Raw genomic sequence first — 25,600 nt, 5'->3', positions numbered from 1 at the left:
GGCACATGTAAATTCCAAAGGAAGGGGATCCCAGGGAATGCAGTAAATTATCGAACTATTGCCTTAATATCTTATGCAAGTAAAGTAATGCTCAAGATTCTACAACAAAGGCTCTTGCCATATATGGAGAGAGAAATGCCAGACGTCCAAGCTGGATTTAGAAAGAGAAGAGGCACCAGAGATCATATCACAAACATACGTTGGATAATGAACAGACCAAGGAATTGCAGAAGAAAATCACCCTGTGCTTTACAGATTACAGCAAAGCCTTTGATTGTGTAGATCATGAAAAACTATGCAATGCTTTAAAAGAAATGGGGGTGCCACAGCTTCTGATTGTCCTGATGCGCAGCCTATACTCTGGACAAGAGGCTACTGTAAGGACAGAATATGGAGAAACCGATTGGTTCCCCATCGGAAAGGGTGTGAGACAGAGGTGTATATTATCACCCTACTTGTTTAATCTATACGCAGAACATATCATACGGAAAGCAGGATTGGACCAAGATGAAGGAGGTGTGAAAATTGGAGGGAGAAATATCAATAATTTAAGATATGCAGATGATATCATACTACTAGCAGAAACCAGTAATGATTTGAAACGAATGCTAATGAAAACTAAAGAGGACTACAGGTGAACGTCAAGAAGACTAAAGTAATGACAACAGAATATTTATTTAACTTTAAAGTTGACAATGAGGACATTGAACTTGTCAAGGATTATCAATACCTTGGCACAGTCATTAACCAAAACATAGACAATAGTCAAGAAATTAGAAGAAGGCTAGGACTGGGGAGGGCAGCTGTGGGAGAACTAGAAAAGGTCCTCAAATGCAAGATCTATCACTGAAGACTAAAGTAAGGATCATTCAGACCATGGTATTTCCGATCGCTATGTATGGATGTGAAAGTTGGACAGTGAAAAAAGCTGATAAGAGAAAAATCAACTCATTTGAAATGTGGTGTTGGAGAAGAGCTTTGCGGATACCATGGACTTCAGAAAAGACAAATAATTGGGTGTTAGAACAAATTAAACCAGAACTATCACTAGAAGCTAAAATGATGAAACTGAGGTTATCAGACTTTGGACACATCATGGGAAGACATGATTCATTAGAAAAGATAATAATGCTGGGAAAAACAGAAGAACAGAAAAAGAGGAAGGCCAAACAAGAGATGGACTGATTCCATAAAGGAAGCCACAGACCTGAACTTACAAGCTCTGAACAGGGTGGTTCATGACAGATGCTCTTGGAGGTCGCTGATTCATAGGGTCACCAAATTATGGAATTTGCTCCCACAAGATGCAGTAATGGCCACCAGCTTGGACGGCTTTAAAAGAAGATTAGACAAATTCATGGAGGACAGGGCTATCAATGGCTACTAGCCGTGATGGCTGTGCTCTGCCACCCTAGTCAGAGGCAGCATGCTTCTGAAAACCAGTTGCCGGAAGCCTCAGGGGGGGTGTCAGGCCCAGGATGTGACTCAGGAACCAGACCAACGATTGTAGTTAATTCGTGTTTTATTAGGGTAATGTCCAAACAAAGACTGCGTTTTCTCATGAAGCAATACAGGGATACAGGTCCTGCGGCATTGGGAGAAAGTTGACAGAACAAGGGACTTCTTCCCGCCTGTTCTTTAAGAAGGGGCCAAACGGGCGCGCAATCTTTCGCTCCTCCTTAACTGCCCCTCAGGTACTGCCCGCCTTCCCCCCCTTCTCTCCTGTCTTTTCAGCTGTCTGCGTGTGCGCAGTGAGGGGGGAAGCATCACTCCCTCCTCTTCTGAAGTTTCCGATTCCAGGATGGGGGATAGGGGAGGGGCTGATGGTAAACTGCCTCCCCGCTTTTCGGCTGTGAGCAGCCCTCCCTCTTTCCCCTCTTGCTCTGAGCCTGAAAGAGGGGGAGGCGTGAGAATGTCCAGGGAGGGCTCAGGCTCCCCATTGCTAAGCGACCTTATCACTGGCAGTTCCTCTGTTTCGTCTTCGCTCCAAAGGGGGGAAGTTCCTCCCCCTTCCCTCTGCCATCCGTCCGAATACTCTTCTCCCAACTCTCCGGGATCCAGCTCCCCAGGATTGGGACCCCAGCTCTGCCTTCCGACAGGGGGAGAGTGTTCTTGCACTCGGGTCCTGCTTGCGGGCTTCCCTCAGGCACCTGGTTGGCCACTGTGAGAACAGGATGCTGGACTAGATGGGCCACTGGCCTGATCCAGCAGGCTCTTCTTATGTTCTTATGTTCTTAACAATTCAGTATTATCAGTAAACTTGGTCACCTTACTGCTTACTCTAACTCCAGATCATTTATGAACAAGCAGCTATAAAGCTCAGGTCCCAGGTCCGATCCTTGGGGGACTCCACTCCCGACATCCCTCCATTGGGAGAACTGCCCGTTTATTTGTGCTCTCTGCTTCCTGTTCTTTAACCAGCGAATGGCCCAGAGGGGGGCTGCTCCTCTTATCCTATAACTCTTGAGCTTGCTCAGGAGTCTTTGGTGAGGAGTTTCATAAAAAGCTTTTTGGAAACCCAAGTACACAATGTAAGGACATAGGAAGCTGCCTTAGACTGTCTTAGACCATATTGGTCCATCTAGCTCAGTCCTGTTGACACTGACTGGCCGTGGCTCTCCAGGATTTCAGACGGGCTTCTCCCAGCCCTACCTGGAGATGCTGACAGGGACTGAACCTGGGCCTTCTGCATGCAAAGCAGATGCTGAACTGCTGAACTATGGCCCTTTCCTGGATGGGGGGAAGCAGATCATCCTTATCCACCAGTTTATTGACACTCTCAAAGAATAATGAAAAGCTAATGAGACAGGACGTAATTTCACAGAGGCCATAAAAACATAAGAAGAGCTGGCTGGGTCAGGCCAGTGGCCCTTCTGGTCCCTCATCCTGTGCCCACAGTGGCCAGCCAGATGCCCCAATGGGAAGGCCGCAAGCAGGACCTGAGCGCAAGAGCACTCTCCCCTCCTGCAGTTCCTAGCAACTGGTTTTCAGAAGCCACGCTAATCCTTCTTGGTAATTTTTGGCTTTAATAAAGCTTTCCACCAATTCACCTGGAGCAGACATTAAGCTAACTGGCCTGTAATTTCCTGGATCCTTTTAAAAAAAATGATATTGAGGCCAATCTTAGGGACAAGTTATACCTTTTTGATTTACTTCACACTTCAGTCCTTTTAAGCACTATTGGGTGGATGTCACCTGGATCTGGTGATTTGTTAGTTTTTAATTTGTTAATGAGGCCTAGAAATGCATCTTGTCACCACTGTTTGCCTCAGTTTCTCAGACTCCCTTCCTTCCTGAAAAATCAGGTTCAGACATGGTTATCTGCCCTACATTTTTCATCGTGAAGACACAAAGAGCTCACACATCCCTGGTCCTTCTCGTTGATTCCCCTAACGCATTCCTCAGGGTGTCTCAGGTGTCTGCCCAGAGAGCCCTCCTTACAAGTGGCATGATCTGCACAATGGAGGAGACAGCTGCCCTGCTCTCTGCCTCCCTCCAGCACACAGAGACTGGCCAACATACATGCTGAACCTGCCACAAATGGGCTAGCTCATACTCATGGCTGCTTAGTGGCCACACCTAGGGCTGGGTTCAGTGCTGCACAAACAGTTACTCTTCCAGGACATGACTTCCTCTTCTTGCACGCTCCCAAACTCTGCTCCAGAGGCTCCTCCAACTTTCTGGAGCAGGTTTTGAGGGTGTGCAAGGTCTGCTGCAGGGGAGAGGACACGGATGTTTCGTGGCTTTTGTGGAAGTCTGCACCATGAGCAGAATCATAGAATCACAGAATCGTAGAGTTGGGAGAGGCCTATAAGGCCATCAAGTCCAACTGTCTGCTGAAGGCAGGAATCCAAATTAAAGCATCCCTGGCAGGTGCCTGCCCAGCTGCCTCTTGAAGGCCTCCAGTGTTGGAGAGCCCATCACCTCCCTAAGTCATGGGTTCCATGGTCATACCGCTCTAACAGTTAGGAAGTTTTCCCTGATGTTCAGTCAAAATCTGGCTTCTTGCAGCTTGAGCCCATTGTTCCATGTCCTGCAGTCAGGGACGATCGAGAAGAGATCATGGCTCTCCTCTGTGTGACAACCTTTCATGTACTTGAAGAGTGCTGTTTTATCTCCCCTCACTCCTCTCAAGGCTAAACAGGCCCAGTTCTTTCAGTCTCCCTCACAGGGCTTTGTTTCCAGTCCCCTGATCATCCTTGTTGCCCAGTTTGTCTCCATCCTTCTTAAAGTGTCCAGAACTGGACACAGTACTCAAGATGAGGCCTAACCAGTGCCAAATAGAGGGGAACTAGTCCTTCACACAATTTGAAAACTATACTTGTGTGAATGCAGCCTAAAATAGCATTTGCCTTTTTTGCAGCCACATCACACTGAACAATGGTTCATATTTAGCTTGTGATGAACAACAATTCCAAGATCCTTCTCCCATGACTATTGCTGAGCCAGGTTTTCCCCATCTTATAACTGTGCATTTGGTTTCTTTTTCCTAGGTGTAGAACTTTGCACTTATCTCTTTTAAATTGCATTTGGTTGTTTTTAGCACTTATCCCTCTTAAATTTAATTCTGTTGTTTGTTTCTGTCCTCTAGGGTATTAGCTGTCCCTCCCAATTTGTATCATCTGCAACTTTGATAAGCATTCCCTGCACTTCCTCATCCAAGTCATTAATAAAAATGTTGACGAGCACTGGGCCCAGGACCAAGCCCTGCCATACCCCGCACGTTACCTCCCCCCAGTTTGAGAAGAAACCATTGTTAAGCATTCTTTGAGTACAATTCTGTAGCCAACTGTCGATTCACCTGATAGTTGTTCCATCCAGCACACATTTAGCTAGCTTGCCAATCAGAATATCATGGGGCACTTCGTTAAAAGTCAAGATACATTATGGCCACAGCATTCCCACAGTCTTCTAGGGAAGTTATCTGATCAAAAATGGGATAAGATCAGTCTGGCAGGATTTGTTCTTGATAAATCCATGTTGGCTTCTAGTACTCACTGCATTGTTTTCAAGGTGGTTACAGACTGACCACTTTATAATCTGCTCCAGAATTTTTCCAGGGATCGATGTCAGGCTGACTGGTCTGTAGTTCCCTGGTTCCTCCTTTTTGCCCTTTTTGAAGATAGGAACAACATTAACCCTCCTCCACTCATCCGGCACTTCACCAGTCCTCCATGATTTTGCAAAGATAATTGACAGTGGTTCTGAGAGTTCTTCAGCCAGTTCTTTTATTACTGTAGGATGCAGTTCATCAGGCCCTGGAGATTTAAATTCGTTCAAAGTGATTAGGTATTCCGTGACCATTTGTCTGTCAAGCTCAAGCTGCAGTCCTGCCCCTTCAACTTCATGTTTCCCAGGAGAGTCGTAGACCCTCTTTTGGGAGAAGACTGAGCCAAAGTACGAATTGAGCACTTCTGCCTTTTCTTTGCCATCTGTTATCATTTTGCCATCCTCGCTGAGTAGGTGAACCACCATTTCTTTTCTCTGTCTTTTCCGATGGATGTACCTGGAGAAAGCTTTTTTGCTGCTTTTAACTTCCCTGCAATTCTGTGCTACCTGTACTCTGCCTTCGTGGCCTGACCTTCAATTTCCTATATGTGTCCTTTTTTGCTTCCGGGTCATCTTTAAATTTTTTGTGAAGCCACATTAACTTCTTCTGCCGTCTTCCCCTTTATTTCCTTGTTGGAATTGTTTGCTATTGTGCCTTTAGAATTTCCCTGTTTAGAAACTACCACCTAGGTTGGACTCCTTTTCCCATTAGGGCTGCTTGCCATGGTACCTTACTTACCACTGTTCTGAGTTTATTAAACCTCATAGCTACTCTTACGTTTTGCCTCCTTTGAAAGCAAGAACTCCAGTACAACATGGTCACTTTCCCCCAGAGTTCCCATAACTGTCACTTCATCCACCAAGTCATCTCTGTTGGTAAGAATCAAGGAGAGCTGATCCTCTAGTTGCTTCCTCCACTTTCTGTAGGTTATCTCCAACATAAGTCAGGTATTTCTTGGAGGGGCCGTGTTTGGCAGAATTTGTCTCCTAACAGATATCAGGGTAACTGAAGTCCCCCATTACTACTACATCATGCCTCCTCAAAACATTGGCAATTTGCTTTTCAGAAGTTTCATCTTCATCTTCTCCTTGATTGGGTGGTCAGAAGTAGACTCCAACCTCCGTGTTCCTTTTATTGCCCCATTAATTTTAATCCAAATACTCTCGGTGGAGCTACCAAGCTCTTCCTCCTGTATTTCTGCGCAGGGATATATGTATTTAACGTATAGCGTGACTCCACCTCCCTTTTTATTCCTTCTGTTCTTTGGGGCAGCAACAGCCCAAATCCACACATCTACCTTCTGCACAGGACAACTAGATGGAGATCTTCTGTGGATGTTGCTTTCAGAACAGCAAAAGTAGCAAACCTCCCCCCCCCAGCTAATGCCACACCACTCTTTGCTCTCTCCAGTGTTCATGGCATCTCATGCCATGGACCATTGCTATCTTCCATAGGCTGAGAAAAGTGTCAGTCAGCCCGCTGCCTTCCACCCTTTACCAAATGGTCTTTCTGCTGCTGAAGAAACTTCACCTGCCCTCTCCCCAGCTTGGCTGCTATTGCTGCTCCAAGGGATGGGGGTATCCAAGGCCTCCCCCCCCCAATTCAGTAGGGCACCTGTGTGTCTTGTGTGATCAGACTTTCTCCCTTCATGGATGCTAAGGGAAACTTACATGGTTCTTCTCAATTTCACCTTATTTCCTCCTCCCCCCCCCAAACTGAAGAGGGACCTTCACCTGTTTTAGTTTCGTAACTGTTTTTGCCGAAGTGTTTACTTCATGGTAGGCCAACTGAAGTGCAAGGTAGGAATTCACTTCACTTGTTAATTAATCAGCCCCGAGGACCCCATAGCAGAGGCCAGCCCTGTCGGCAATGCTGTAGAGGTGGGCATGTAATTTATTTATTTAATCATGATTTGATTTATATCCCACCCTTCCTCCCAGCAGGAGCCCAGGGACGCAATGCAATGGAGAAAGGTGGGCTAACGCACCAGATGCCACCAAGCGCATCACCAAACACACTCTCCAAACTTGCTTACTATTATTATTTATTTTTATTTTATTTATTCAGCTTGTATACCGCCCAACTAGCAATAGCTCTCTGGGCGGTGAACAAAGTACAATAAAATCACAAATACAATAAAATCGCAGAATGCAATGTAACAAAGCATATAAAAACAACACAACTAAAATCAATACAACATAAAATTAACTTAAAATAAGATTAAAATGCCTCGGAGAAGAGGAAGGTTTTAACTTGGCGCCGAAAGGACAATAGTGTCGGCGCCAAGCGCACTTCCTCGGGGAGACTATTCCACAGTTCGGGGGCCACCACTGAGAAGGCCCTAGATCTTGTCAGCACCCTCAAAAGGGTCACATCAGACCTCAAATAATTGTGCTACGTTGAAACTTAAAAAAGAAACAAACAAAAATCTGCAGGGTTTTGTTTTTGTTTTGAAGGGAATGCAAGAGTCTGGGAGTTCCAGAGTATAACTAAGCAAGTGGAATTAATGGGGGGGGGGAAGTTGCATACACACAACGTGGCCTCAGTCACACGAAAGGCACAGGTCCTTGTCAGTCACAGAATCCGTGTGGGAATGAAAGAAGCCTCTGTGGGGCAATCCTGACACAGGCAAGATTGAATTGGATAGAGGAAATCTAACTTATTTAATTTTGTTAGATCTGTCAGCCGCATTCGACACTATCGATCATACCATTCTCCTAGACCGCCTCTTTAGTATGGGATGCCGAGGAACGGTACTACAATGGCTCCGCTCCTTTTTGGAGGGCAGACTAAAAAGAGTTGTCCTTGAAAATTTCTCATCCAAGGTTTGGCCAGTACGATACGGTGTCCCCCAAGGCTCCGTATTATCCCCAATGTTATTCAATATTTATATGGAGCCCCTAGGAAGGATTATCCGTGAATTCGGAATACACTACCATCAATACGCAGATGACACCCAACTCTACTACTCTTTCCCTCCAGATGCCGTAGAGGCGGTTCGTCCCTTAAACCAATGCCTGGTTGCCATACAAAACTGGACTAATAGGAATAAATTAAAACTTAATCCAGAAAAGATGGAGGTTCTGTTAATTGGACAAAAACCGTCTCATGAAATCAAAAACCTACTTACCTTAGACGGGGTCTCACTCCCTTTGAAGTCCCAAGTTCGGAGTTTGGGCATTATCTTAGATTCCGCTCTGACACTTGAACCTCAAATTGCAACAGTATCCAGAAGTGCTTTCACTCAATTAAAACTAGTCCGTCAACTCCGTCCTTTTTTAGGAATGTCGGACTTGAAGCAAGTGACACAGGCTCTTGTGACCTCAAGACTGGACTATTGCAACTCTCTTTATATTGGACTATCTGCAAGATCACTTCGCCCGCTTAAGCTGATACAGAGAGCGACGGCAAGAATGCTGACCAGAGCAGGTCCACAAACACACACCACACCTCTGCTTTATCAACTTCACTGGCTTCCGATCTCATTCCGTCATCAGTTTAAAATTTTAGTATTAACTTTTAAAGCTCTAAATGGTTTAGCACCAATATATTTATCAAATCGTATTCTGGAATTTAAACCTCAGCGACCGACAAGAATACCCTTCGAACACTCTCTCATCATCCCATCCACCTTTATAATCCGCCGTCCCAATACTAGAAATGAAGCCTTCTCGACCATAGCGCCCATCCTATGGAATAATCTGCCACCAGAGATCCGACGTTCTTCTTCGCTCATGGACTTTCGCCGTCAGTTAAAAACTTTTTTGTTTCTTCTAGCTTTTAAACATTTAACAGTTAATTGATTTTTTAATGATTTTATTGTACTCTTATACGTTTATATTAGATTGTATTGGACATTGTTTTTTGTTGGCCGCTCTGAATTCTATGAACTAGGGCGGGGTATAAATTATTAAAATAAATAAAATAAATAAGATGACAACATCATAAGAATGCCAGTATTGAGTATGTCATGGTTGTACACAAATTCATTCTAAGTGGGTTTGCCAAGATGGTGGATCCAGGAATGTTTTCACCAGGAGTCACACTACTAGAGAGGAATCACAATATTTGACCCCCAAGCTCTGAGGGTTTAAGTGTTTTCCCTCCAAAACTGGCAGGTCTACCCAAAAGGCCAGTTATGCCTCTTGGACATAATTGTGGCCATCTCTGCTCCAGACCAGAGTCAGGTGCAATGTCTCTCCAGTTAATGCAGGAAAATTCTGTCAGAGCATTGAGATTTCAAGCAATTTCCCATAGAGGGTCTCTTTTGTCTTTCATAGATTCTCTCCCTGATTGAGCCCTTCTCTGGTCAAGCTCCTCTTTGGGTTTGTACCTTATTGGATCTTTTGCAAGTAGTCTGGAAAGACCCCAGGACTCCACACCCCTTTGCCTTATGTCCTGTGCTGTGCATCTCCCAGTGGAGCCCCACCTGTGTGGCTTCAGATCTTCCGGAGATATGGCCTCTCCTAAATGCTCAGTGGAATCGCAGTCTGTGATGGCAGTGGGAGGCTGCAGAGAGCAGCTGGGTGCATTGCCTGTGCCAGTTCTCGGCCTGTGCTCCTCTGCTGGTGGAGCTGAGCCTCACAGCATGTGGGCCATGAAGATGGCTTCCAACTGGCAATTTTGTGCCAAGCAGGGGATGCCTCTGCAAAGAATGGGGAAAGGCGGAGAAATCACCTAGCCTATCTGGCCGTGATGCATCTCTTTTCCTCTTTAGGTGATGGAAACCCCAAAGAAAGCAGCCCTTTCATCAACAGCACAGACCCGGAGAAGGGAAAGGAATATGATGGGAAGAACATGGCGCTCTTTGAGGTGAGCTGCACGTGTACTGTGGGTGGTGGTGCTGGGGAGAGATTTGGGATTGGCAAAGAGGTCAGAAACCATAGCTCGGTGGAGGAGCACATGTCCTGCACGCAGAAGGTCCCAGGTTCAGCCCCAGCATCTCCCAAAAGGGTCAGGTGATTAGAGCAGTGTACCCCAGCCTGCATATGCAGTACTGACCTGGCTGGGCCTGTTGGTTTAGGCAGCAACTCCTGTGGCCGGAGGGTGGATGGCAGAGGGAGGAGTGGGAAGTGAGTGGGGGGGTGGGTGGGGAAAGAGAGGGCCAGTTGTGGGGAAGGGCAGCCAGTGGAGAGGGGCGCTCCTCTCCGGCAAAGAAGCCCTCTGCAGCCCCCTCCCTCTTTCTGCTCAACAGGAAGAGATGGACACCAGCCCCATGGTCTCGTCTCTGCTCAGCGGCCTGGCCAACTACACCAACCTGCCGCAGGGCAGCCGCGAGCATGAGGAGGCAGAGAATAACGATGGGGCCAAGAAGAAGCCTGTCAAGGTGTGCGCTGAAGGGGGGTTAAGTTTTGAAGCCCACTTAAGGCTGGCTGGCCGGGGAGATGGCCCCTTGGATGGGCGAGGCTGCCCTTTGCCTCTTGGGGTTTGTACGGGGAGGGGTGGGTGGGAATGATGCTCCAGGCCCTGGACCCCAAGGCTGGTCCTTGTTTCCAGGCTGCAGGGCCATGGGCTGAGCTGCACATGGACTCTTTGCTGTGGGTCAGGCGAGGGAAGCTTTGGCTCTGTCCTGACACTGTGTGAGCATGTCTCATCAGAGTGGGGATAAGTCTGTTTCTCATCCCTGGGAGTGTGGGGCACACACCCACACCTCCCCATTTGGTTGTGGCCCTCAGTGATGCACCCTTCCCATCTGGACTTTGAGCCCCCAGGGTGACTCCTACCACTTGCAGGGAGGCAGCTGTTGTTCACTTGCATTTGTTCAATTTAATATATCCCTTTCTGCATAGTTATAGACAAGCAAACAAGAATTGATTTAAGCTGCCTTGAGCTTGAGCTGTTCAGCAGTCTTTGAACCATCCTTGCCCGGTCTTGCCTTCCCCCTCCCCCCAGCATTATTTGCAGCTGAGCACGGCAAATTGCCCTTGTCCAGTGAATTCCTTACTCCCTTCACGTAAAGAGGTTTTCCTCTGCCAAATGCCAGTAGAGAGCAGAGGCTGCTCTGCAAGAAAGGCCTCTGGGGTGAGGGAGGAGAGTTTTGAAAGTGCATGCTCCCCACGCCCACCCCAGAGGCACAGAGGCAGCTGTGTGGCAGAGACAGCCCGTCACCTCCCCAGGAGCCCAGACGCGGAATGGAGCCAGCCCCTTTGGGTGCCTCCTCACAGGCTCTCTGCTTCCTCCTTCGCGCAGGCCCCCCGGATGGGCACCTTCATGGGCGTCTATCTGCCCTGCCTGCAGAACATCTTTGGCGTCATCCTCTTCCTCCGCTTGACGTGGGTTGTTGGCATTGCTGGCATCATGGAGTCCTTCTGCATGGTCTTCCTCTGCTGCTCCTGTGTGAGTCACCCTCCACCTTGGGCACCCCTTTGGGGAGGGGTGGAGGAGAAGGGGCCCCTAATTTTAACCAGGCAGGCAGAATCTCTGCAGGGCTCAGCCTCGGACCCTGCAGTTAAGGCCATAGCTCAGCCCTGAAACTTATGGAAAAAAAGGGGGGACACTCAAGGGGACCTTTCTGCTGTGTGAAGCACAGTCAGCAATGGCGGGGCAAGGCAGGGGGTGTCTCTCATCTGAAATGTCAAAATTCTGCTTTGGCCTTTGATGTGGGTCACAAGAGGAGCTCACAGTTGCCCGTTCGGATGTGCCAATTGCGGCAGCAACCAGGCTAGACCACTGGAAGACAGAACAAAGCCAGCTGTCGGTGCTGGGGATGGATACACCTGTCTGGGTGGGCAACGGTGCAGGGAAGCCGAGCTCCAGTGGCTGATTAATCTCAGCCTGTCCCTGGGGACTCCAGGTGCATCTTGGCCCAAGGCACGGCTCATGCCATCCATCTTGTGGCAGTTCCCAGGGAGAAGTTACAGCCGCACCACAAGAAGACAGGCTGCCTCCCTGGGGATGAGCATCACAAACCCTGTAGTCTGGCCACCCTCCACGGGGACAAAGAATCTCCAAAAGCGAACCCTTTATGCGTCCTCAGGCAAATCAGTGCAGCCCTAATGCTCCTGGCTCAAGATGGGGGGGGGAGGAGGGCAGGGCTTGTTTTGCATATGCTAATTTATGGACATGAGTGCAAAAGCATTGGTTTTAAATTCTGTTGATTCGAACTATACTTTTGATAATTATATTATGCGTGCTTGTTTTTAAATTTTGTTGCTTTCATGGGTATTTTTTTTACAAATCCTGTATTTTATGCAAATCACTTAGAGATTTTTTTTTGTTAAGCAATCTATACATTTGGTTAAAGAATAAATAAATAGGCATAATAAGCACTGTGACTGAGCTAGAATAGTTGTCAAATGATGCAGAGTGAAAGGTGTTGTGTCTTGGACCTGAATGCCTATCCTGAATAGAGAGGGTGAGGACAGTTGCTTATTTCCAAAGGCTTTTTCAGGGTATGATGATGGGTATGATTGTAGTCTGCCTTTGGTCGTGCACCCCTGTGGCCCCTTGGAGCTGGTTGCTGAATAAAGGGGGCCCAGATGAGCTGTGGCCCTGAGCATTCAGGAGGCCCCAGGGAAAGTCCGGATCCCCCACACATGGGGAATATTGCTTCTTTGTGGGCCATTTTGGAGGCGGTCCCCATTGTCGGAGGGAGGAGGGCTCTCAGCAGCATAGTCTAGGGGAGGGGTTTTCAAAGGGATTCCAGCTCTCAGACGCTAAGGGCCTCTGACCTTTTTACTCCTCAGAATGTGGCCTGGATGCACATAACAGAACTTCCCTACCTGGGCTCCCACCCCCTCCCCCAGCCCCAGGTCTTCATTTGCCTGGTGCCCCCTCCCTGGTGTTGGGTTTTGTGTGTGTGTGAGTGGAGCCGCCTTGTGGTACTTTGGGTCCTCCCTGGCCCGCTGCATCAGAGGCTCTCCTACACCCCACCCCATCCTGCCAGTGCCTTCCCCACTCCCCAGGCATCCAGGAGTTGGCAGACGGATGAGCTGTCCTTGCCATGAGTCAGGGAGCAGTAAACCCAGCAAAGGGGCCTTATGCCCCTTGGGCCCAGCCCGCATTTGCTCTCCAGCCCCCCAAAACCAGCTTTCCTTGCAAGTTCCCCCACCTGCCAACATCTCAGCCTTTCCTTCTCCACAGACCATGCTGACGGCCATCTCCATGAGTGCCATTGCGACCAACGGAGTGGTCCCAGGTTTGTAGAGGGCTGCGGGGGGGGGGAAGTGTGCGCTTAAAGCCAGGCTCGGGGTGAGGCCAGTGAATTAGCTCATCACCCTGGATCGAGGGCCCCTTCCCCCTGCTCTCCCCTGGCAGGGGAGCCTCCGTGGCTGAATGAGGGCATGCACTGTGGGTGCCCCAATTGAGCGGGGGAGGGCAGGAAGCATCCCTAGCAGAGGCATGTGTGTGTCCCCCCACCCACCCACAGAATATGTGGGTTGCAGGAAGGCAGCTGTGGGGACAGCCAAGGTCTCAGCCAGCTGTGACCAGCCGCCTTACCGTGAATCAGAGCCAGTGGTCCATCTAGCCCAGAACGGTCTGCACTGACTGGCAGCAGCCGTCCCAACTGCATGCCCACTACCTGAGCTTTCTGGAATCCATAGAAGACATTTTTGTTTCACCAAGCTTTCCCAGCTAGATGAACAGGTCTCTGCCACAGAGGCCATTTGGTATTGCTGCACACTCATCTTCTGCTGTTTTCAGAACATCTTTGTATTAGTGGAAAGCAATAATGAGAACTGCTGCTGCTGCTGCTGCTGCAGATCCTAGAGTGGGCCGAGTTAATCCCAGAGGGGAGTGGTGCAGCCCCCTGTGGAAGCAGGACCACAGGCTCAGCCCATCTCCTGCCAGCTTGCCAGCACATTAGAGCCGTCCCTTCCCCCGCTGCCTGGGTAAAGGTTGGGCGTCTTCCCCTGCCTCCCTGGAGGGCCACCTGATTCCAGGCTTCCACAGCTCCTTTGGCCTGCTGTGGCTGCCTTGCACAGTTGGAGTATGGACGGAGATGCTGCCTGGAGGCCAGGGGAGTGGGCTATCTGCTTTGCCCAGTGTGCTCAGTTTAAGAGTAGTCTATTCCCCCTGTCCTGCCACCCAAAAGCTGGTGTTACTAAAATCCACAAAGAAATAAGGAGTGGGGAGGGACTGCATGCTATGTGAATTTCCTTGTGCACACAAACACACACACCCCTCTCTTTCTCCAGCTGGAGGGTCCTACTACATGATCTCACGCTCACTAGGCCCCGAGTTTGGAGGTGCTGTGGGGCTCTGCTTCTACCTGGGCACCACTTTTGCGGGTGCCATGTACATCCTCGGTACCATTGAGATTCTGCTGGTGAGTGGATGAAGGGAAAACATCTGCAAGGAGCGTGGGCAGAGGCACTGCAGCATGGCAGAGTGGTGCCACCACTGCTTGGCACAGGGCCCCAAGAATTTTAGCCTTCATGGGGAGGAAAACTTCCATTTAGAAAAGAAGCTTTATTAGCCCCACCTCAGGCTCACTTTCAAGCTCTTCTGGTCGTGGAGCTGTGCTCGGCAATGACTTGGGGGCACCTTTTGAAGCCTCCAAAGCCGGTGCTGGTGCTCTCTGCATCCCCTCTTATCCCTCTGTGGAATTGGTATGCTGTTTTTCCACCATAATGGTCCTCAAAGTGGAATAAATGATGCAGAACTGAGGAGATAGTGGCATGTTTGCTTGATTTGCAAAATATGGCTTTTGTTGATGACGCATTTGAAATCCTTTTTAGCCCACAGAATGCAAAGAAAAGACATTTTGGCAACAGACGCAGAATGTGCAAAGCTGTTTGTCCCAGTGGGGAGGGGGTAAACTTATCCCAAAGTGTTTTGGGTACCTTGGTGTCATTCTTCATCAGGCAAACAGATACAAAGGGGAGCCGCTAGATAATAAAAATTACAAAGAATTAAACAATTTTGTATGTGATATAAGCACAGACCTGGGTTTTGGCCCAGAGACCATAAGTGAATCCCCCCCCCGATAAGAACATCAGAAGAGCCCTGAAGCAGCATATCGATCAGGTCAAAGGGGGCTCATCTAGTCCAGCATCCTTTTTATCATAGCTGCCAACCAGATGCTGCTTTGGGGAAGCGCGCAAGCAGAGACTAAGCGCAACATCTCCTCTCCTGCGGTTTCCACGCAGAGGCCTGTCTTGCCTCCCAACCCTGCAGATAGAGCACAGCCATTGTGGCTAGTAGCCATGGATGGCCTTACCCTTGTTGCGGTCTCAGCTGCCCACCTCTCTCTGTTGGTTGCCGGCTTCACTGGCAATGGTGCCATACCATGTAAAGAAGGTCTGTGGCTTATATTTTGCCAATTCACAGACACCCAGGAGAAATCATAAGCTTCTGTTATACACGGGAGTTTTGGAAAGCAGCCTCTTTAAGAAAATATAATACAGTGCCTACTACCTTAGAAGTGGAATTTATGAAAGAATGACTTGTAAGAAACTGGAAACAGACACATAATACACACATAAATAATGATACTGAATACTGAGACAGAATAATAGGTGCATGTCTTCACTTTTATTTTAGATGATGCACATAAAGCTCTTAAGTTATCTGTTCAAAAAACGTGGCATCTCATCTCAGTATCTTCCATGTGATTGCTTTGGTATCACAGCGTGTCTATTTTGCACCCCTAATAACTGCTTCTGCTTTTGTTTCACTCTAAAAGGTAGAGAGGTGGTGGGCTCTCCGGCACTGGAGGCATTCAAGAGGCAGCTAGACAGCCATCTGTCGGGAATGCTTTGATTTGGATTCCTGCATTGAGCAGAGGGTTGGACTTGATGGCCTTAGAGGCCCCTTCCAACTCTACTGTTCTACGATTCTATGATTGTATAAAAGGGGAAAAACAATATAACTGGGAAAGTTGTTTTCACTGCTTGGGACCCCAATTCAAAGCTGTAGTTGCTGTCAGCTCAGAGGCACTTGCAGTCTTACCTCCCCACTATCATCCCCACACCCCTGCACAGTCCACACAGGTCTTTCTGAGCAAGGAGATTATTAGCAGCAGAAGCATTGTGTGATTGCGTGAGGAGGAATCTCAGCTGAGAAGCCTTTTCCCAGCCATGTATCTGTGCTTTTCAGCTGTAATGGTTCTGAGGAGACATTTTACAACAAAAATTAAACAACCATGAAAAATGGTATCCATTATAACACCATCCCTCCCCCTTTTGTAAAAATATACACAATTCTTTGCAAACAGGAGTCCTGCCTATGTTTTTAGTATACCAGCATCAGTTCATTGTTCCTAGTTTTGAGGGGTCATAGAATCAGTAAATGTGATTCATTTGTGACGTGCACATCAATCTTGTTGAAGTGGTTATTTTATCATATATATCTTTTGTATTAAATAACTTGCTTTCCCAGACTCCTGTGTATAAAATTACAAATTTGTCAAAACTGTATGTGAATTGACAATCCATTACCTAAATCCTTTCACAGATTATTTATTGTCCTAAGATTTTGGAGATGTTGCCTAGATTAAAAAGCATCAAAATGAGCAGGGATAATTTCATCACATTGTGTTGCAAGAGGCACATCTGCATCTTTTGTGGGCTCCCAGAACCTTTTTGCTGCTTGTGAGTTGGGGTGCCCTCCCTCCCATTGGTTCATAATATACAGAGCCCTGATTGGACCCAAATAAAGACAGAGCCCCCCCACCGGCTCCATGGAGCCTCTCCTAAGTTTTCCCATAGGACCATGTTGGAGCTCAATAAAGAAGGCCTCCCCCCCCCCCGGATGCACACATACCTTAGGCTGAGCCCACACCTTGCCCCACTCGGGAGCTTCTTGATTCAGTTCTGAGGAGCCCAGCGGACCTGAGGGCAGGGGCAGGGTGGCTGCAGGTGTGATCTAGGCTGGGCTGCCTCTGACGCCTGCCTGTCGCCCTCCCTCTCAGGCCTACCTCTTCCCACCAATGGCCATCTTCAAGGCAGAGGATGCCAGCGAAGAAGCTGCTGCCATGCTGAACAACATGCGGGTCTACGGGACGTGTGTGCTCACCTGCATGGCCACCGTGGTCTTTGTGGGCGTAAAATACGTCAACAAGTTTGCCCTGGTCTTCCTGGGCTGCGTCATCCTCTCCATCCTTGCCATCTATGCTGGTGTCATCAAATCTGCCTTTGACCCACCAACCTTTCCGTAAGTGCCATGCTGGGTTGTGGTGGTGCTGGAGCCTGGCAGAACTGAAGGAGTGGGATGAACATAAAGGCTACATGTCGCCTAATCCTCTTCCCTCCGCGGCATCCAAATGTTCTTGGCAAACGAGTGTGGGGTTTTTTTAATTAAAAAATTGAACATAAACAGCCTACTCAGCCTGCAAAGTTCATTGTAGCCCCAGGCAGCCAGAAGGGCTTGACTTCCCCTGAGCCTTTCCTGCATTTCACTTACTCTCTCACTGCCCCAATACACAAAGGAATCCTACAGAGTCAGGCCATTAGTCCATGTTGCTCAGCACTGCCTACACTGACTGGCAGTGACTCTGCAAGGCTTCGGGGAGGAGGCTTCCCAGCCCGACCTGGAGGTGCTGCTGAGGACTGGGCTTGGGCTGCTCTGCCACTGATCTCCGACGGCCCTTGAGCTTGTTTCTGTGTCATTCCTGTGCAGACCTGGGAAGCAGAATGGCATCATGTCAGGGCACCATCCTTTTCCGCAGAAGGTCCCAGACTCAGTCCCTGGCAGCATCTACCTTGGAGAGCTGCTGCCAGCCAGAGTAGGCAATACTGGGCCAGACGGGCAACCAGCCTGACGTGGGATAAGGCGGCTTCTGATGTGCATACAAGACCGCCTCTGTTTGGAGTGGTGAGGAGCACCAGAAGTGGCTTTAGACCGGGTCTAAGTCAGTACTGTCTACCCTGACTGGCAGCTCTCCAGGGTTCCAGGCAGGGGACCTTTCTCAATCCTACTTGAAGATGCCATTGGGGGTTGAATCTGGGACCTTCTGCATGCAAGGCCCATGCCCTGCCACTGAGCTGCAGCCCTCCCATCTAAGGGGGTTTCTCTCTCTCTCGCTCTCTCTCGCTCTCTCTCGCTCTCTCTCGCTCTCTCTCGCTCTCTCTCGCTCTCTTGCTGAAGATGTGCAGTTGCACCCACATATCAAAGAATATTGATCCAAAATGAGGGGAGGGGATGTTGAGACTTTGCCAGAGTTGGTCGGGGTCGGGAACTGCCCTTTCCTTCCTCACAAAGAAATTTAGACATCTTTAGAAACCCCTGGGGCGCTGCAATGAATGGTTCTATGCAGGCACAGTGTTAAGGGGGGCAAGCTCCAAACAGGGACAGACATTGGGCAAGTTGAGACTTCCCATCCAGAAGCAGCTGGCAGCCTTGTGGATAGCCAGGAGTGTGCCAGTGTCAATCCTTCCATGCATTCAGCTGTTTCATTGAAAACTGCCCACTGTTCTCTGCTGTGCTGCTACACTGTGAGGGACAGTAAGAGAGCTATACTGGGGGATCTTAAAGATCAGGAAGGAATGGGGGCTTAGGTCATCTTCTGCCAACCTGGTGCCCTCCTGATGTTTTGGATTACAACTCCCATCAGCCTCTGCATCCTATGGCCATCCTGATGGAAGTTGTAGTCCAAAGCATCTGGAGGGCACCAGGCTGGCAGTCTGGGTTAGGCAGTTTCTTTTTGTTAAAAAAAACCTTTGTTGAATTTTAATAATAAACAAATGCATGGCACACAATCTTAGGCACAACAGGTAAAACTATACAAGGCATTAGTACCAGAAAAACTTAAAGTGAGCTCCACAACACCTAAAAGGGACTATGCCAAAAATGAAGAAGAAGAAAAGACCCAACTCCTCCTCACCCCTTCCCTCTTCGCAGCAAGAGCATAAGAAAAAAGTCATGATAAAAAGAGTTATTGGAGACATACCTGAAAAAAGAAACACGGCACAGAGCAGTAAACCAATCCATAAGGCCCTTCAAGCATTCCGAATTCTGGTGTGATATGGTGCGGGATCCAGTCCATGCTTGTTCTGATTCACACAAACCACAAAAGGGTACCACGTTTGAAGAAATTTATCCTTTTTAGAGAATCCCTGAGCCACCCTTAATTTAGCCATTAACTTTTTCATAAAATCTAGGATGCTTTCTGGCTATTTAAACCCCCCAAGAGTGGCTGTTGTGATTCTGGCAGCAATATAGAGATGTGTGATCAATAATTTTGTCATTTAAATCTTTGGCAGTACCATCATAAAGATTTGGGACCGCAAACTGCAGATTGAAGGCAAGGTGGTCCCTATCCTGCAGGCAGAGGAGAGGAGCAAGCCCCAGGTGGCAAGAGCTCTTCTCCTTTGAGTGGAGAAAGGCAAGAATCTCTACTCTTGCGGGGAGACAGGGAAGAAATTGCCCCCACCCACTCACTGTCCCCACTGTTGGAGAGCTGGGTAGTCCACACTCCCCTCCTGTCCCTCCTTTCCTCCCCTATGCCTGCCAGGATCTGCCTGCTGGGGAACCGGACTCTGTCCCGCCACGGCTTCGACACGTGTGTCAAGATGGTCCAAGAGGGCAATGAAACAATTGGCTCCCAGCTGTGGGGGCTCTTCTGCTCCTCTCGCTTCCTCAATGCTTCCTGCGATGAGTACTTCACGCTGAATAATGTGACTGAGATCCAGGGTATCCCTGGAGCTGCTTCTGGCCTCATCCAAGGTATGTTGACCCAAAGATGTAGTCTGGCTGTGGCATCAGTGGAGAGACGGTGGGGGAAATGGAGAGCTCAGAAAACTGTGGCTGATGGGGTGGTGGTGGCTCTGCCTCTGACCTACTGCCTAGAGAGCCAACCCCTTCTGCATTCATGATTCCCACAATCTGTCCCTTTGTCCTTTTGAACTCCCTTCGCCCATCAGCTCTGACACCTGCAGGGCTGCTGAGAGCTGGCACTGGGCCCAGGCCAAGAGGCATGTTACCACTTTCTTTTAACAAGTTTTCAAGCAACTTAGGTTTAATTTAGGGCAGGAAAAAAAGGAAAATAAGTGAAAAACATTTATCAGAACAGGATAGAGATATCTTTAAAAGTTGTGCAGGGGGAAGGGAGAATTTCACAGTGTGGTTTTTCCCATTACAATGTTGCAAGAACACCTGCACTTGGCTGACTTTCTCTTCTCTTAAAGATACAGGGTCATTCTCAGGCCCCAAGCCTGGCAACCCTCGGCCTAACAGGTCTGTGAACTGGGGCCTGTCTACTGGGGCTTGGCAATTCAGGTCTCAGTTTGATACTGTCAGGGTGTATGTTGCATTTTGCCATGTCTGAGTCATGGTGCTTAAAGAAGACTTGGATATGCTGAGATTTAGCAACAAATATTATACCCACTCTCTGATCTGCTGAGATATCAAAAATTGTGTAAAGTATTGTTTTGTTTTTCACAGTCCAGGCCCCCAGAGGCCCTGTCCCTCCAGAGGTCTGGGTCCCAGGGACTTTGCCCCCCTGTCCCCCTCCTCAGCCCAGGTGACCTGCACATCTCTGGAGGAGTCCAGGCAGGGTGAATGTGCCTGTCTTGCTCCCCAGGGAGTCATGGTCTGCCACTGAGGTCAAGGGCTGCAGCGTGGGGAGCAAGAGAACCCCCCTTCTCCTGCCCAGGAGGACTCAGGGCTGGCAGGAGGTTTAGAGGATGGACATGACCTTCCTGCTTTAACAGGAGACTTGCATGTGCGCATAAAGAGGAGAAGTGTGGGCAGGACGGGGTGTGTGTGAAAGGGGCCATTGTGCCACCTGCGGTTCAGAGCAGCTGCAGACAGGAGCTGGGCAGTAAGCACTTGCTGCAAGCTCTGGGAGGGCTCTGAGAAGGTGGGAGTGGGGTCCCTATTCTGCCCCCTCCAGAACATCCCTGGAGTGAAATGAGCTGCCCTGGAGGCCTGCCATGGCCCCTCCCACTTGATGTTGCCACTTGCAGGTTAGCCTGGGTGGGTGGGACGTTCAGGAGATCCAGGCCAGGGCCAGGTGGCAGTGGTGGGATCAAATTAAGAGAGATGGGCTGGTGGGGAGGCTCCAGAAAGGTCTCCCTCCCTTCCACCTCGTCAGACCTCAAGGGGAGGTTTTATACAATGTTTGGGTGAATGTCCTTGTCTGTGCTTGGGTGTTACTGATACAAGGTTGGGCTTCAACTTCCTGTGCCTTTAAAAGACTGTTGAGCAGGCAGAAATTCAGGGGGTGCAACTTTCCCATTGGTGTTTATATTTATAAATTTCCAACTCATAAAAAATGTCAAGGCAGTGCACAATAAATTCATAAAAAACATCTGGTAGAGGACAGCATGGTGTGGCAGAGGTGCTTGTGCGACCTCCCAGCAGGTCAGTCACTGCTGCTTATCGGGAGGGGGGCGAGGGGATGGGGAAGGTGGTGGAATGCAAATGCACCAGAAGGATTGGCTCCACTGGTGTGTTTGTAACACACCACCTGCCCTTGTCCCTCCTTCCCAGTCATCAGCAGGAACTAGGGTTGCCAAGTTCATGGCCTCCAAGAGGTCTTCTGTACCTTTAAAAGTTGTGGAGGGAGGAGGGAGAATTCCACTTTGTGGCTTTTCTCATTACAGTGTTGCAAGAACACCTGCACTTGGCTGACTTTTTCTTCTCCTGATGATACAGGATCAGTCTCAGGCCATGAACCTGACAACCCTGGCAGGAACTCATCTGCTGGTTGGTCAGCCAAACCCCACTGCCCCACCATGCCGTCTGCTACTGAAAGCATCATAAAACTGTGAAGTTATAAGATATAGGTGGATTTTTGCCTTACAAGTCTTTAGGAGCTCTAGAATACTATTCCTACTATCCCAAAATTCTCTAGCCTGTGCAATTTGTTTTCTGCTTCTCAGATAGGGGATATGAGGCTTTTGAATCACTACAGCAAAAGGGAACATTAATCCTACCCTTACCTTTCTCCCATAATACAACGAAAGGAACCGTAGCCTTCGGGCAATTTTCATGCACCCACCTGTCCCCACCCTGGTAGTATTGAGAATCCCAGGCAGTCTCCTAGGCAGCTGAGGTCTAACAGGTATGGCACGCCCCTGCCAGGTCAGGTTCAATGTTCTTGTGTTGATATACAAAGCCCTGAACAACTTGGGTCTAGAATACCTTAATGTCTGCCTGAGCCCTTTTCCCCAGCCCACTCACTGAGATCATTTCCCCCTGTGTTACAGAGGCCTGAGTGGCCTCAGCCAGAATTTGGGAATCTAGCATCGCCGGTCTCATGCTGTGGAATACTCTTCCAGCAGAGATTCGGCAGGCTTCCTCACTTTTGATTTTCAGGCATCTCTTGAATACTTTTTTGTGCCAACAGATGTTTAAAATGTCTCTTGAGCAGCCAGTCATTTTAATGATGGTTTCGTCTTGCCTTTTTAATGCATGTTTTTAATGTTGCTGTGCACGCCTCTGATGTTCCGTGAGAGGTCGGAGTATAAATACTTTTGTAAACAAACAAACAAAGGAATGAATCCTGGATGCTCCAGGGATGATGGAGCCAGATGGTGGAGGTTGCGGATTGCAGCACAGTGGCCCTCAGGGCTGCTGGCAAGATGGGCAGCGAGAGGCAGGCCCTCTAGCTTCGTTTGAAGTGGGCCACCATGAATGGAGGAGCTGTGGGGCCCCTGCTTGGCACTGGCTGCAGGATGACGGATGGTGTTTCTGGCTCGAAGTTGGGGGGAAGGGCAACACACCTCCACTTGCTAGGTGCCCAAACCCAGCCAAACTGAGGGGGCTTGGCAGGGTGTGTGGTGGTGTCACAAGCTGACCAGTGAGGGGGGGCAGAAGTCTCTTGGGGGAAGGAGGGGCTCCCACCACAGGCCAGGGTAGGGAGGAGGCAAAGAGCAGAGGGCACCTTCCAGTGATGGCAGCTCCCTCCCCCCCCCCACTTCATGACTTTTCTCTGCACAGAAAACCTCTGGAGCTCCTATTTGCCCAAAGGGGTGATTATAGAGAAGATGGGGATGACCTCCGTGCCCCCCTCTGAAGCACTTCTGGACATGGACCAGCCTTATGTCTTCAGCGACATGACCTCTTACTTCACCCTTCTGGTTGGCATCTACTTCCCATCAGTCACAGGTAAATGTCTTACGCACACGCTGCCTCAGATGATGACACCTGGATGTGGAGACATTTTGGCTGTGTGGTCCTTGCGGGGTGGAGATTCTGGTGTGCAGGTGAGGTGTGTCTGTGCAGCGTGCGTTTGAGGGAGGAGCTGCCTCGGCAGCTCTCATGTGGCTCTTGTATGGTCAGTGCTTCCTCTGCTCTTAAATTATAAACGGGGGGCCTTACCCTTTTGCGATAGCCCCCTTAGCCCACTGCTTTAAGAAGGCTGTGGGGATATGGCTTGCCTAAGAATGGGGAGACTCAGGAGCTGGATTGCCTTAATCCCACCCCTGCCTTTCCCCCATAACACAACAAAAGAACCCCAGCCTTTGGGCAATTTGAATGCATCCCACCTGTCCCCACCCTGGCAATACTGAGAGTCCCAGGCAGCCTCCTAGGCAGCTGAGAACTGACAGGCATGGCACCCTCCCAAAAAACCAAGCCAGGAGTTTTTGTCCAGTTCAGGGGAGCTGCTGTGTGCCTCCCCTCCCAGCCAGCCCTCCAGACTCCCAAGAGGGCAGGAGAAGGGTCAGCAGGCACCCCCTCCCCCTGCGGAGGGGGCTGCCTGGCAGTGCAAGATTTCTTGAGGAAAGGGAGGGGCTGGGCAAAGGTGTCAAGGCCAGTTCCTCATTTTTCAATCTTAAAGTCAGTTCTCCACATTTCTGCAGCAGTTTGATTCTAAAAAAATCCACATGAAAATTTGTTTCCATTTTTCCTAATACGCATATTTTTGCAAGAAATTTCTCTTAATAAAATGCATTTTGGTATAGTCACTAATATATCAATTTTTATAGACACTTTCCCTTAATATACATATCTTTGTACCCAGTATTTGGTTGACAACCTGCATCACAAAATTCAGAGAGGTGCGAATTCCAGAGGATTGCTGAGTTTCCATTTGCATATTGCTTTGGAAACGGAGCATTTGATTGCTTCCCATTGCACTGTGAACCACGTGGAACATCTGCTCCGTCTCTAGGGAAAGGACACGTCCCTTGAGGACGTCACATACAATATGGGAAAGGGCATCCATTTGGGGAGGTATAGAATGGCTGCGATCCCAGATGTGGGGCTGGCAGGCCCTGGGGGCAGGCCCAGCTGGAGGCAGGAGCCTCAGCCTGGCTTCCCTCGGGCTTCCCTGCTCTTGCTTCCATTCCTTCCCTTAATACCCCTCACAAAGCCCTTTCTGGGTGGGGGCAAGGGGCCACTCTGGGGAGGTGGCTCCAAGTTCCATGCAAGCTCCTCTCTCCTCCCCATTGCAATGCTTCTGAAGAAACCCCTCCCCCCATGCCAGCCACGGTCTTGTTGGAAACAGAAGGCAGAGCTGCTGGCCCTCCTCACATGTGGATAATTTGCTCCTGCAGCTGACCCTCATTAGACTGCAGTGAGAGAGGAAGTGATACCACAACTGCCCCTGAGAGGGGAGCTGGCTTAGGGCTCTGATGGGCACCAGTCAGCAGCCCCTCCCTGCCTACCAGACCCATGCCATGTGCCCTTCGCCTCCAGATGCCCCTCGCCTCTTGAGCGGGGGTGTTCGCCTACGAGGCCTCTGCCACCAGGGCCCCTCATGGCCCTCACCTGCTAACCTTAACGATCTTCTCCCTCCTTCCAGGGATCATGGCTGGTTCGAACAGGTCTGGAGATCTGCGGGATGCTCAGAAATCAATCCCCACAGGCACCATCCTCGCCATTGCCACCACCTCTGCTGTCTGTATCCTTTGCTTGGAGGGAGGCCTTGCGGTGGGGCGGCTTAGCAGTCTGCCCCATTCTCAGTGGGAGGCTCCGGGAGAAGGGAGGCAGCTGTCTGTTCCCGGCCACTGTGGGTGGCTCCAGGTGTGGCTCAGGCAGCCAGCTTAGGGCTTGTCTACCTGGCCAGATGCTCCTGGCTTAATGCCCCAGAATGATGTGGGACATCTCCCCAGTGTGTGTGCATGCTGCAAGGGCACATACACACACATTGTGATAAGAGGGAGCCAGCCATGGAAGCTGCTGAGCTGGGTCCCTCTGGGTGTGCTTGGCCAAGGGCATGGAGCAAGTCAGCGCATTGCCAGACCCTCCTCCATGCATGTGGACCGCTGGATTCCCAAGCAGATTCAGGGCATTTCTAAGCCCTTTTGAAGCCCCCAGACTATTGTGTCCTCGTGGTCAGCTTCAGATTGTTCATTTAAATGTATTTGAGCTCTTTTGCCTCTTCTGGACGCTGACGAAAAGTTGAAGAAGGAAAAGCAATCATGTTAGGCCAGGTGCCAGGGGGCCCTCTGTGCCCTGCATTCCCTCCCAGCCCAAGCCTCCTTTTCATTTCCAGCTATGCACCTTCCCCTGGTCTCGTGGTCACGACAGGAGGGCCGTGCTGCTCCCGGGAGTCTCTCAGGGCCAGATGTGGCTCCTGGCTGCCACCAGCACCACCTCTACCATTGACCTGCTCCTCCCTTAACGCTGTGCCAGACATCAGCTCTGTGATCCTCTTCGGGGCCTGCATTGAGGGTGTCGTGCTCAGAGACAAGTGAGTGTCCTTCTGCCCATTGCTGA

The 25,600-nt window shown here is 49.5% G+C and overlaps 1 protein-coding gene across 6 annotated transcripts in view; it reads left to right on the top strand.

The window, feature by feature from the left end:
* Positions 1-25,600, top strand: part of SLC12A5 (solute carrier family 12 member 5) — a 105,784-nt gene that overhangs the window by 58,687 nt on the left and 21,497 nt on the right. For 3 of the 6 annotated variants that reach the window (XM_061630702.1, XM_061630700.1, XM_061630704.1), the window contains exons 2-11: positions 9,768-9,862; positions 10,245-10,376; positions 11,240-11,386; positions 13,133-13,187; positions 14,188-14,318; positions 16,905-17,146; positions 19,446-19,657; positions 22,877-23,044; positions 24,684-24,782; positions 25,517-25,574. In XM_061630702.1, coding sequence (XP_061486686.1) covers positions 9,768-9,862; positions 10,245-10,376; positions 11,240-11,386; positions 13,133-13,187; positions 14,188-14,318; positions 16,905-17,146; positions 19,446-19,657; positions 22,877-23,044; positions 24,684-24,782; positions 25,517-25,574 — 1,339 coding nt within the window. The remainder of the gene's footprint in view (positions 1-9,767; positions 9,863-10,244; positions 10,377-11,239; positions 11,387-13,132; positions 13,188-14,187; positions 14,319-16,904; positions 17,147-19,445; positions 19,658-22,876; positions 23,045-24,683; positions 24,783-25,516; positions 25,575-25,600) is intronic. The other 3 variants (XM_061630705.1, XM_061630703.1, XM_061630701.1) reach the window with 2 other exon arrangements.

Source organism: Rhineura floridana, chromosome 6 (assembly GCF_030035675.1).
Source record: "Rhineura floridana isolate rRhiFlo1 chromosome 6, rRhiFlo1.hap2, whole genome shotgun sequence".
NCBI lineage: Eukaryota > Metazoa > Chordata > Lepidosauria > Squamata > Rhineuridae > Rhineura > Rhineura floridana.
The sequence above is the reverse complement of the archived record's forward strand: the minus strand, read 5'-3'. Positions and strand labels throughout refer to the sequence as shown.